This window comes from Zingiber officinale, chromosome 9A (assembly GCF_018446385.1).
Source record: "Zingiber officinale cultivar Zhangliang chromosome 9A, Zo_v1.1, whole genome shotgun sequence".
Classification (NCBI taxonomy): domain Eukaryota; kingdom Viridiplantae; phylum Streptophyta; class Magnoliopsida; order Zingiberales; family Zingiberaceae; genus Zingiber; species Zingiber officinale.
The window spans coordinates 17,299,867-17,313,013 of NC_056002.1; the positions used below are offsets into that span (position 1 = coordinate 17,299,867).

Below are 13,147 nucleotides of genomic sequence, written 5' to 3' on the forward strand. Positions count from 1 at the left end.
ATCCGATCTCCTCGAGACCAGGATCTAATAAAGGTCTCAACTTAAGTTTCCCAAATGAACCTAAACTGGACCGACGCCTACAGTTCCTCAACGAGGAATACGTGCTCATTGGATCTCTCATCCAGTTGCTTACCTCCACTTACTAACTGTAGTAAGTTGACTTGACTTTGACCCATCAGATATTTTCGTCAGTTGTCAGGTCCACAGACCCAACTGGATTTTGGCCGGTTGTCAAGTCTCGTAAACTCAATCGGACTTCCATCCTGATATCGGGCCCCGCAGACCTATCTGGACTTCCCACCAGTTATCGGGTCCCATGGATCTAGCTGGATTTCAGCCTGTTGTCAGGTCTTTCAGACCAGTTAACTCCTACACACTTAGTAGAAAGGTTAGACAAACATCACATCTAATTTTAATTTATTTGTCATACATCAAAACCAGATTATTAGTGCAACCTGCACTAACAGAACGGTTGACGTGGAGGTCAAAGTAAAAATAATCAAAAGTCAAGACCCACAAGATCAGGCGAAATTGGCCAATCGGGCCTTCAATGCTGGTTGGGTGTGACCGTCGGACCACCATGCTCTGAAAACTTGCAACTAGGGTTAATAGACAAGCAATAAATCTCCCGGACCACCGTCCTTGTCGATCAGACGGCATGTCCTATCGAACAAAAGGCATCCCTTTGACAACAGGAAGGCCAAGTGAAGGAAAATAGCTCCATTCAGTACAACCAATCTAGGACATCCTTGCCGAGCAGCCTCCGGTCGGCTTACAATAGGAACCACCTACATATCGCATCATACCCATTTGGAAGTTTGTGTCATTGACAACAGAACATGTCTAATAAGTAAATCATACTTTAGAAACTTCCAGTTTGTCATATCAGATATTTGTATACTCGCTTAAGGAAAGGTGTCGGTGACACTTTTCTAGGACATTTTAAAAAATATGCATATGCTCTAAGGTGCATATTATAAAAAGGGATTTCTATCTATAGACGACGGTATACATTATCTTATTATTCTACACACTCTAATTACTATTCATACTGTTCCTCTTCATTGTGTTGAAGAATGATTAAGCATTGGAGGACCAACATCGAAAATTCTTTTCCAACCTAATTCTAATGCTTCTAATTTTACAAGACAGTATGGAGTCTCTATCAAATTAAACAGAATCACTTCTCTGTTTTCGGATAAGTTCGTCCCCCGTAAAAAATACTTTTAACGAATCATTTTCCCTCCAATTGGTTTGGTTTTATTTAATTTTTTTATTAAAATGATAGATAGAAACTGCATTTCCTAGGCATTTTGCACTTTGATGTGGTAGAATGAAGGCTACGGCGTGATAATTTTGGTTACCTCGCCGCCGACTCTCTGCATATCTCTCACTGCATGCTTGAATTGGACTACGTAACGGTGAGCACCCTCTTATGTGTGTGATATCTTCCCTTTAATCCACACTCCACAGTTGTAGTTAATTAATAAAGATTTAGTAAAAAGGCACAGAGTTTACACGTTAATAGCCGATTCATCAAGCAAAGGAGAAATTAGCAGGTGGAGTACATAATTAGAGGAGGCGTCTGATACGAGAGCAAAATTAGGAAGCTTCCTTAAAGTAATTAATGCCACTGCCGTCGATCGGCAAGCTATTAGTTGAACTCCCTCGCCGGAAAGCCGCCTCGACAGGCTGGAGTGGACTGGCAGGACCAAGGTCCGGCCACGCCAAGTTCCCGCCGGTGCCCGCGCTCCCCACTCGCCACGCGTCTTCTGGTTCGTCGAGAAGTGGGTGGGACCACAGCATTGCATGGTGGCCCAGGCTGCCAAAGCCCATCTCCTCCGCCGTCTCCCTGGCCGCGCCGCACCCGAGCCCGAGCCCGAGACCCAGCGCGAACCTACCCCGGCTGGGGAGGAAAGCCTCGTCCATCCCGAGAAGCCCAGCGGCGGCGCCGGGGAACAGCGAGCTGCCGCGGCAGGCCGGTAAATCGGAGGTTGCCACTGTGTCTGCCGAGGGCGGCTGCTGCTGCGGAGGCGGCGGGGGGAGGGGTCGGAACTCTGGAGCCGGCGTGGGACGGAGGCGCTTGCGGGTGGCGCCGCCTATAGGGACGTTACGCAGCGTGCCGCCGAGCGTCCAGTAGCGGCGGCACGACTTGCAGAAGTGCCGGGGCTGGGACATGTTGTAGTTGTTGTAGTAACAAAACTTGGTGTCCCGCGACTCGCACCGCGGGCACCGCTCCCTTCCGCCTCCCGCGGCCGGCGCTGGATCTCCCTGCGCCGTCCGCCGCCGTCGCGACTCGCCCATCTCCATCCCCATTCCACTTCCTTTTCCAAACTCACAATCAATCAATCAATCAATCCTCTCCCTCTCGAGCTTTCTTTCACTCCTCAACAGCTGAAGTAGCTCAATCAGCCACACGCAAGGATGATCAAATCGAACAAAGCAGCAAGAAAGAAAGCCGGAGGATTTATACAAGGCAGAATAAAGAAGAGGGGGGAGTGGTCTCGGGATGCGTGGTGGAAAAAAATAGTCCAACGTATTCGACGTCGTTGTCTCGGTCTGTACGGCTCGGAAGCAAAAGCTGAGCCATGGAAAGAAGAAAGAAGAGGCGGAGGAGGTACGTACGCTGCAGGGCTTAATTTTCCAGATGAGCGCAAGGCAATGAGAAGCTGCGCCTGTCTTCGGCTCCCGTGGAGCTTCCGCCCAATCCACGCCATCGATCCATGGCATGCTTGCATTGCATGGGGCGCAGAGCAGACCTGCGCATCAGAGGACGACAGCGGGAGAGGGGCATATATCTGCTGGCTGAAGCCATGGCAAGTTGGCCGCGTGCAGGATTCTTCGACAGGTCTGAGTAGGCGCCACCGCGGTCGGCCGATAGCTAGCTTCAGCTGCTGCGATTTGGCCGGTAGCATTTGGAATTTGCTGACTTGATGGCCATTGCAGGGCGGATGCCTGTCACTGTTCGACATGCAGCAATTGAGAGGCAACAGTGGTCGACATTATGCCACTCGAATCTTTTTTGTGTGCGTCCCAAGGCGACGAGTCGAGGAAGTGGATGGAATCGGGAGGAGCAGCGGATGTGCTCGCCGAGGGCGGAAAATAACTGAGGGTTCTGGGAAAGGAGATGGTGATCAAGCGAGTTGAGATCGAGATGCCAAGTGTCTGTGCTCGTATATACTCGCCGTGTGTTTCTGTTTGATTCAGACAGATTGGTCGTGGAGATGGAGGGAGGAGGAGAAGGAGGAGATGGTGGCTCGCTGCTGCTTCAACAATCAACAAGTCGTACCATGGTGCCTACGAGATGCGACACAGTAGCTGTTCTTGACCTCCCTGCCACGGGACAATAATTGTAGGGAACTGTGATCCGGCCTTGCATTGTCCTGCCATGAAAACAATAACAGGAGTAACAATGCTATCGTTCGAGTGGAGCTTTGCATAGTTTAGCTACGCGTTTGAGGTTTTTGCAAGATGGCCGATCCCCCTTTTGATCTGCTTTCTGCTTCCGCGCTTTCATTTCGGTTGATCTTCTGATGGATCTCTGTTCATTTGCTTGATTTCCTCCATTTGAGCTTTGCGGATTTGATTCAACCTCAGTGGAAGTGAGAAAGGAGTTTTTGTTGTTGTTGTTGTTGTTGTTTCCTTCTGTGCTCATCTCCCTCTCCGTCGCCGGCGATCGAGGTAAGTCTTCCAAAAGTTGACATCTTGTTTGATCCTCTTGGGATTCAGTGTTTCAGAAAGGAAAGGATAGCAGCTCCGGGAGGCACTGGATGAAACCTCAGAGGAGATAGACGCCGACGACTTCGGCAATCTCAGGGCTCCATCAGCAGTTCCAAGTCGCTGGCCTGCCTCCGAGCCCAGCAAGAGTTTCTCCGCGCCACCGCCCTTGCCGCCGACCGCACCTTTCTCTCCTCCGACTCCATCCCAGCCCTTGAGGAGGCTTTCGCCGAGTTCGTCACCATGTACCCAAAGTACCAGTCTTCGAACAGGGTCTACAGGCTTAGGCTCGACGAGTACTCCCACCTCAGTGGCGCACCTACTGCGACTTCGGCCTCTTCTCGTACCTCCAGAGCTTTCAGCGCTGGGAATCTTCAGCCATTAGCTTATCGGAGATCACCGCCAACTTGAGCTATATTGATAGTGAATTCACTGCAATAAACGTTCAAATGCCAAATTCCTCGAGTTGTATTTGATTCATTATCAATGCAAAATGTACATTAATTGTCAGGTGAGATTTTGAGCTGCAGAGGAGAATATAGAGACTGGTGGCGGAGGTCCAAGCTCGATCACCAGTAATCTCTGCAGGAGCAGGCGCCGTCCCTGAAGTGGTGGAAGCGCTTGTTGTCCCGCACGATGATCTCCCTTCCCTCCAGCTTCGAGATGAGCTTCACCGCGGTATGGCAGTCGCCGCAGATGCGGAGGTTCTTCATCACGCGTAGCGTCGTGCCCGGCGGTGTGCAGACAAGGCCGTAGGCGATGGCCAGGCGCTCGCTGTGGTACATCAGGGCCTGCGCCTTCGCCTCCTCGTCGACGTCGTGGAGCACGAACCGGGTGTCCGGCACGTAACCTGCCGCCCTCATCTCCTCGTGCAACCGCCGCACTTTCTCGTACGCCTCCCGCCTCTTGGGATCCGCCTCGCCGCCGCCGCCGCCGCTTCCGCCCCTGCTGCCCCTCCGGCGACGGCTTCTTCTCACGGGCATTTCGTCGAACACGCTGCGAGCCTCCTCGGCGCCGCCGAGCTTGCAGCACAAGGCGGCGACTTGGTCGACGAAGGGTTTGGTGGATCCCAAGGGAGTGCTCATCGCTCTACGACGGGCGCGCCTGAGGAGGTCGATCGACCGCGTGTCCGCGCATGAGCGAAGGAGCAGGAGGAGGGTCGCGGGTGGAATTGGGGCGCCTCTTCTGGCCGTTTCGTCGAGAAGTTGGAAGGCGGACTCGATGCTCCCTTCTTTGCACAAGCTTTCAAGTTCGGAGTTGGTGGTGATCGCATCTGGCGACGCAGCAATCTCGGCGAGAGCGGTGGCGCGAACATTTGGTCGAGGCGCAGGTAGAAAAGCCGAGATCTTTACCGCAATTTGAAGTTTGGGAAGGGAGGAGAGATGCGATTGGAGAGGTTCGGGAGGGGAGAAGGCGGAATTGGAGAGGGAGTGGAAGCTGAGAAGAGCAGTCATCGCCATCGATCAGATGAACAACGCGAAGCAAAATCTGATATTTCAAGGGACGGAGCAGATAAGGTAAAACAGAAGAAAATATCATCCTAATGTATTTTAAAATAATTTAAAATACATAACATTTATATTTAATAAAGCTTTCATAGCTCAGTTGGTTAGAGCACCCGTTTAGTAAGCGGGAGGTCTTGAGTTCAACTCTCAATGAAAGCATATTATTTATTTATTTTGTTTTTGCATGTTTGCAGATTCAGCTCTCATACATATATATATTTTAAAAATCCTGATTTTTGCATTTTGTACTACATGTTACAGATTCAGTTCTCATATATGTTTTTTAAAAATCCTGAGGTGATGTTGATATTCTGTCGTAGCAGGGTTGTTAATCAAATAATTTAATCATCGGTGTGTTTGTATAAAAATTAAATCTTAATTATTTTTGCTTAACAAATACTTTTGCTATCACGTTCTATCCACTAGTTAATATTAGAAATGTAAATAGAATAAAGAGGTAAAGGTGAAAAAACTCTATTATACATAGATTGTTAGTCTCATATTAGAAGTCTCTTAGTTTTATTGTTAGTTTAAATTATGATACATACATTAATGTTGTACATATATGTATGGGGAGAGACTCTCTCATGTGTGCGTGCATAGGGCTAGGTGCAAATCTAGTGTTTGAATTGTACTGAATCAAGATTGACTTGTGTGCGAGCATGACCTACGCACATCGAATGTCGAACTGGTCGAGACAAGATTTGTCTAAGTAAATAAACCAACAGTTTGCCACCGAATCTCTTTTTACTACTTGCTCAAGAGGATAACGGAAACATTAATATGAAATTAATTGTTGGTGCAATTTCCAGTAGGTCAAGGTTGACCTAGTTGACCAAGCGTAAACCTTGGTCATGGTTTCGATGTTTGACAATGATTTCGTAACGTCTCGCCATTAATGAAGACATTAAATCTATTAATGACGATATTAAATCCAAGTAAATAAACCAACGGTTTGCCATTGAATCTCTTTTACTACCTGCTCAAGAGGGTAAGGGAAGTATTAATATGAAATTAATGTCAATTTTGTAACGTCTTGACATTAATGACGACATTAAATTCAATAATGGTGACTTCGTAATGTCTTGACATTAATGACGATATTAAATTTATTAATGGTGACTTCGTAACGCCTCAGTATTAATGGCGACATTAAACATATTAATAATGATTCTGTAACGTCTTGACATTAATAAAGACATTAAACCTATTAATGGCGATATTAAATCTAACATTAAATGATTATAATTTGGTTATTCATTGCAGATAAGGTGAGAGCTCCTATATAAGTAGGCTGAATCTTGAGCTAAAGATAAAGTAGATGAAGATAAACGAAAGAGAAAGCGAGAAGAAGAGCAGAAAATGAACCTCTATCCAGCCGTGTTCTCCCACAAAACTCTCTTAGTCGTGCATCCGTTCGGCTAAATTACTCGTGATAGCATTTGGGTACATTCTCAGTTGGTCACGAGTAACCAGTGCTTGGTTGCGTGCGTAGTTTTACCGTTATATACTGGGAAACATACGACCTGAGAGAACCTCAAAGCACAGTCGAAGGTGGGGCGAATTTATTTCAAGGAAACTGCATAGAACATAGTGCTTAATATCTTAATCAGCGAATTCTCTTCCCGACTCGGCGATCAACTCTCAATTCTGCTACGCACCCATCAACTCTGCAATTTGGACCACCGAAAGTTTAGCAGAACCAACCCCGCTGACAACCTGAGATTATCCACTTAGGTCATCTCAACAGATAAGTTAGAATTAATTTTGTGTAATTTCAATTTAGTAATTTTTCAAATATCTTCGGCAACAGATTGTCTAATAGTAAATTCATAGCCGCTGATGTGACAATTCCATATTTTGTAAATTCATATTCCGCCCATAGAGTAAATTTAGAAAGCATGGTTGCTACTGAGATGATGCTCCAATTTCACCAATAGTTTGATCATCGTAGGTGTCTTTGCATGAAAATTAAATTTTTTTTACTTAGGGCGAAAGAAATGCAGTGGGTACCTATGGTTCAATCGTCATAGCTACCCACTCATTATGAATCATATAGCTTAAATAGTCTGCAACCACAATTTTATTGCACCTAACAATACTAAAATATTTTCAGTTACAATAACAAGTTAACTTGAGCACAATTCTTGTAGTCACTGAAATATCCCACTGCATTCCTTTCGCCCTTATTTTTTTAAATGAATAACAACCATCTTTTCTTTAAAATTTTATTATTAAAAAAATGTCATTAAAAGTACTGATAAATGTTCATTTTTATTTTAAATTCTATTTTCTAAAAAAATAAAAATTGGAAATAGTAAACTCTGAGAACGGGAATGGAGCAGTAGCAACAACAATAAAATCTTAGCCAGTGATTGGGATCTTGGAGCGAAGATAGAAAATTCTTTTCAAAATTAATATTTTTTTTCTTCAACTCATTTTGTTCAAAAGCAACAGGCGTTATTAGCCTCAGAGAGGATAACGGCAAATGAGATTTACACACGGGGGAGAAATTACAACATGAAGAAATTCATATCTAACTGGAAGCAAGGAGATCCCTCAACTCTGACACTGGAGGCATGCCCTCGTTGGGGTAAATCTTGGCCACTGTCTGAACAAAGCTTTCATATTTCTCCAAGAAGTCTTTCTGCGATATTCAAATGACAGACGTAATGGAAATTTTAAACTCACTTGTGTAATAATTTCTTGCAAAACCCAATTTTCTTAAATTTTCATATTTTTTTTTTGGTTGCTTTGAAAATGAACACCATAAGAAGCATAAAGCGAAAGTAAAATACAATGAACAGAGTACAACCAACTATTTGGAATAAACTCAAGGAAAATCACTTTTACCAGTAGATTTTGATTAAGCAAATCTGACACGATTGGTTTAGCAACTATTTGAATTAGTTAAGGCTAATTAATTCATCGGACAATTAAATTCTATATTGCCTATATAGCCAAAAGCTTTATTTGTGATCAGTTGGTGCCAAATGGAGAAGAAGAGTAATGTAATATATTTTGAGTTAGCAAAATTTTAACCTAAGAATCTTTTGAACTTAAATGGTAGATGAGAAAATTTAGAGAAGATATTTTTTAAAAAAAAGTACCTTGCACTTATCCCATAAAGGTGGCAACAACTCCTCAGAGCTTAAAGTCTTCTGCAGTCTCCTATACATCACATTTATGGATCTATCAACCTGGTAACAAGAAAATAACCATAAGAACATTGTATATGACTTATCACTTCCAGATAGGTCATATACTCCTTAGTTAATAACCTAATAGTTTTTGAGGATTGAGGCGATAGGAAAATAGTTGAGGAAAATGTGCCATGTGAATCAAACAAACAGCAAAGGGAAGAATTTACAATTAATTTTATTGGGGAAACTTGAGGTTCTGAAGAATTGTTTTGGCTAGTAACTTCGTTGACAATAAAGTAACACGTGGTGTTGCTCATAGTCGTCATACCTGGGATAAGCTGGATTTTAACACCTTCCTAAGATCTGTTTTTGATAGCCCAAGCTGGAAAGGAATCTGTGTGCATTAGAACAAATGTTAGAGAATTTTGATCAAATGAGACGGATCAACATTTGTACTGTGGAACATTGGCAGACACAATTTACTCTGTTCATTTCACAGTAGACAAGAAAGCCAAGATTGAAAGGAGATGAACAACAGACTTAGCAACTTCGTGACTTGAAAATTGAGTCTGACAAAAATCCCCTAGGGATGCATTTGTAAAAGAGAAACTAATTTACTATTATTGTATGTTTCTGAATGAGGCCTAGAAACGAATATGTGATAACAGAGAACCTCATATGACTAGGTCAACTCAATTTGGGATGTACAACGAACTATATTTGTTGAGCAGAGCATAATATCATACATATCTAACCTATTTAATGATATTGATTAGGATGTCATGGGTAATATAACTCACCTCCTCAGAAGGCACTGTGTACATTAGATCCTCAATTCTTCGGAAAAACAGAAATAGCTTGTCAAATTGCTGAGAAAGAAGACAACAGTTTGCAACATCAGTAAGAACAAATACCTGCTAAATATTTGAAGAAAAGAAAATTAGGGGAAAAAAAATGTAGTAATGAGTAAAAGAATTACATTCTCAATGATTATGGTGATATGACGCGTGCAAGCTTGTTCATAAGCTTCACTAGCCTGATGATAGAATTTTGCTAGTGTTGGAACAACATTGGCCAACTCAAATAAACTGCAGCAATCAGATATAGTTTTCAATAAGCAGATTCAACTAAAAGCTTTGGCAACTATGTTGAAATTAGTAAAATGGGTACACAATGTATTTATTCTTGAAAACCTGTTCTGGAAAGCTGCATAATTCTCCAAAAGTATGATATCAGTGTACTTTGAGTCACTTTGTGCAATCTTCTCAAGGGTTACAAACATAGTGTTAACCTGACAAACGAGACAAAAACAAATCATGCTTTCACAGTTATAAACAATGTCCATATGCTACATCTTAAGTTACCTCAACCAAATTATTATAAGCTTCAGATGGAAACCTTTTTAACAAGCATTATAGTATTTTTAATAAGTTCCATTAAGGATGAGCATAAGATAAGCACAAAGTGATTAATTAACAATATCTTATGACTTACCAATCTTGTGTATGCCTTGTCAACTAAATCCCTTGATTGCCCCTGAATATACTGCTCCATTCGCGTCGCAAGGGTAGCAAACCTACACAAAAATAACTAGTTATGCAATGAGAACATAATTAAAAAAAAGTCAAAATCTCATATTTAAGACATATCCAAAGTCTATTTGTTTCACGGTAACATACTAGAAAGTAGTCATATGAAGGCAACATCTTTGTGCAAATTTTATCGCACTTTAAGAGATGAAATTGCAAAATCCATCAAGACTAGACCCATATATTTAACTGAGAACAAAAAAACCCACAGAATTTGGCCCCTTCAAGCTAAAACAAATTAGTTGCATAAGTTTTACTCAAAATAATAATAAAAAAAACACCGAACCCTCGATTATCATCATCATCATAATCAAAGTTGTACAAGTCCCAAATTCTTGAGGCCGTTTACAAAGACCTTATTTGTCCATTGAACTTTGTTACTAATAATATTGAAATCAATTAAATCATTTTGTCTTACAAATTAGTTTTAGTTTGTCTCTCTCTTCCCCTACACCTTCAACTCAAATGGATTCTACTTGATAATTCGTTGGCTGCTTTTGAACATGTCCACCCATCAACCTATATTCTCTCATTTTTATTATCTATAGGAGACATTGGAGCTAAACCTAATTGCTCTTGAATAGTATTTTATCTTTCCTAATGTACCCATACCATCCATCTGGTAATCTTGTCTCTTCTACATTAATCCTTCTGTGTGTTTATTCCCAAATGTCAACACTCTAACCATAAAAGATGGCAGGTTGTACCATAATATATATATTATTTTAGCTTAAGCGACACAATGATCACATGACTGACCTCATGACATCAATTGATTTCTTTTTGAAATTGGCTATTTCCGAAGTCCAATTTCATTCTACTAAGAACCTTTATTAAGAGTGGATCCGATCTAATGCATATCTGACTGAAACTCGATACAACCCAAAAAAGTAAATTATTATGTTTCGATCACCTAGTCAAAAAAATATAATATATTTGGACCACAGATCGGATATGGATATTTAATTCAAAATACCAATTAATCCAAATGACCCCAGATTAATGAAAGATAAAATTTACACAACCTTTAGTTACACAAAGTAAATTGTCCATCCACATAGCTAATAGGAGTAATGGAAGGGGAGCCTTGGTGCAACGGTAAAGTTGTTGCTTTGTGACCTAAATGTCACGGGTTTAAATCCTAAAAATAACCTCTTGCAAAAAGCAGGATAAAGCTGCGTACAATGGATCCTTCCCCGAGATCCCACATGGCGGGAGCTTCGTGCACCGAGTTGCCCTTTTATATCTAATAGGAGTAATTTACTCCATGAAAATTGTACGTATAAACAGTGGATGGAATTTCAATCTGTGCCATACCAAAATCGCCCATTAGCCATCCGACCAATTCAAGTTAAATCAATTAACATGATTGATTTACTCAAATATAATCAACCAAAATTAAAGCATACACATCAAACCCATGTAAGAATATGATACCATACAACAATCATATCTTTCCAGTAAAGGACCAAAATTACTTGAGATTTTAAACTCTAAATACAAATAAATTAGAATAGCTTTACAAAAAATTAATGAGTACTAATAAAAAACTGAATCCTATAGTTTCAAGTCTAGGAGACTCTTTCAATTGCATGACTATCATGTTTATATGTTATTCATCTGCATTTGCTTCTTTGTTGAATATTCATTCTGCTGTTTGGATTAAATTCATTGCCTAGTGTCTACTATTTCTATTTCCTTCATACTTCAACTTTTCCATTTTTAATCAGTTCATTGTATCTTAATCTGGAATATATTCCTTAGCAAACATCTAAATTTGGGCAAATGCCAAAGGTTATTAGGATCTAAAAGCAAATAGGAAGACACTAGTGGGTTAGCATGCAATAAACTTCATGGGACCTGCTGAAGTTATCTTTCTTTATTAATTTCCAAATTACAATTTCAATATGTACCTTGGAATATAGGATAAAACTCCTATTTGCCTCACATTACGTTCATTTCTCTCAATTTGATGGCATGCTTCATCAACAAACTGCAAATTTAATGATTGCAAAAGAGAGTTAGAAACAAATACTGGGTGGAAAGTATATGCCACAATATTTAATAAAGAAACTGCCGCCGCTTGTTACCCCAAGCGATTTGGCATCTAGATGTATATTCTTAATGTCAGGGATTGATCCGCATGTATGACCAAGAACAGCCATTTAATATCCTAGGATAAGATATCTGGTATATATTTTTATGTTGTTCGTTATCCTACGTTACACAGATGAAAGATGCATAAATTTTCACAGCATGGGCGAACACTGACCCTGCTAAATTGTGTTGATATTTTAGTCTGCAGGTCTTTTAGAAGCTCTCTTACAAATCCAGCAGCATCAGCTTTCTGTGCAGAAAGATACCGCTCTGTAATCCCATACATTGATATACAACGGAGAGGATCAATCCTGTAAGCCCAATCAACTACTGCATAGAAGTCTTCCTAGAAATAGAGTAACATATCTTGTTATTGATAATGAATGAGTCTATAGTTTTCTGAACTTAGCACAGTTATGTAACCTACAAATGAAAAATGCAAGTCAAAAGGATAAGGTAATTAGGAAAATAGAAGCTTAAACTTTTTTTTTGGTGCATTTCCATCAAAAGGAGCTTATGGTATATCAAAATGAAAATAATAATAATAATAATAAAAGACAATTGGAGAACAAGTTGTCTTCTAATCAATCAAATACACTGATATTGCAGAAGTTAAGAAATATGATTGTATAAGATTGACGGCTAACATAAAAGACAAACTAAACTTTCTGACTATGAGAGTTTCAGAAGCTCTAAAACCATAAGATTATTTCAAAAATCAAAAATAAATAATCAGGTCATCATACTCATCAATCATCAATAACACACACAGAAGCATCATCTATCTAGGTATTATGATGACATGAAATTCCCCATGAATGAAGTCTACTAATGGCTACTGAATTATGGGTACCAACATTAATCATAACCACTAAACATTCATGGTTGGATGATAATGCTTTTTGTGACTAGCAAAGCTCGCACCATGTAGTAAAAAACCTATTCCTTCTAAGTTTGAAAGGAGATTTACCTGGATTCCATCAAGTAAATCATGGAGAGCGTCATTTAGTGCCCCTAACTCAGAGTGATTACCTGTATATATGTATATAACATCAAAAGATATTGGCGAACATCTGCCAATGAATAATATTGATAA

General features: G+C 40.8%; 3 protein-coding genes and 1 non-coding gene across 4 annotated transcripts in view; 1 reads left to right on the forward strand and 3 right to left on the reverse strand.

The window, feature by feature from the left end:
* Positions 1–1,493: 1,493 nt before the first annotated feature.
* Positions 1,494–2,550, reverse strand: LOC122020899 (dof zinc finger protein DOF1.6-like). The gene has a single exon (XM_042578944.1). It carries the CDS (start codon positions 2,314–2,316, stop codon positions 1,603–1,605), a length of 714 nt encoding a protein of 237 aa, XP_042434878.1. The 5' UTR covers positions 2,317–2,550; the 3' UTR covers positions 1,494–1,602.
* A 926-nt stretch (positions 2,551–3,476) lies between these two features.
* LOC122020898 (pentatricopeptide repeat-containing protein At2g22070-like) lies at positions 3,477–5,216 on the reverse strand. The gene has a single exon (XM_042578943.1). The coding sequence runs from the start codon at positions 5,175–5,177 to the stop codon at positions 4,287–4,289; it is 891 nt and encodes a 296-aa protein (XP_042434877.1). The 5' UTR covers positions 5,178–5,216; the 3' UTR covers positions 3,477–4,286.
* A 91-nt stretch (positions 5,217–5,307) lies between these two features.
* Positions 5,308–5,381, forward strand: TRNAT-AGU. Its single transcript has one exon. It is a non-coding gene; the product is annotated as a tRNA-Thr (tRNA).
* A 2,236-nt stretch (positions 5,382–7,617) lies between these two features.
* The window catches only part of LOC122020539 (exocyst complex component SEC3A-like), a 36,810-nt gene continuing 31,280 nt past the window's right edge, over positions 7,618–13,147 (reverse strand). The window contains exons 16-25 of the mRNA XM_042578505.1: positions 13,022–13,083; positions 12,227–12,397; positions 11,868–11,947; positions 9,860–9,941; positions 9,559–9,656; positions 9,345–9,453; positions 9,166–9,234; positions 8,694–8,759; positions 8,333–8,422; positions 7,618–7,869 (exon numbers count right to left, since the gene is read on the reverse strand). Coding sequence (XP_042434439.1) covers positions 7,759–7,869; positions 8,333–8,422; positions 8,694–8,759; positions 9,166–9,234; positions 9,345–9,453; positions 9,559–9,656; positions 9,860–9,941; positions 11,868–11,947; positions 12,227–12,397; positions 13,022–13,083 — 938 coding nt within the window. The 3' untranslated portion in view covers positions 7,618–7,758. The remainder of the gene's footprint in view (positions 7,870–8,332; positions 8,423–8,693; positions 8,760–9,165; positions 9,235–9,344; positions 9,454–9,558; positions 9,657–9,859; positions 9,942–11,867; positions 11,948–12,226; positions 12,398–13,021; positions 13,084–13,147) is intronic.

Bases quoted from the DNA above. Each gene is read 5' to 3' on its own strand.
- LOC122020899 (XM_042578944.1), bottom strand. From the start codon at position 2,316: ATGGGGATGGAGATGGGCGAGTCGCGACGGCGGCGGACGGCGCAGGGA.
- LOC122020898 (XM_042578943.1), bottom strand. From the start codon at position 5,177: ATGGCGATGACTGCTCTTCTCAGCTTCCACTCCCTCTCCAATTCCGCC.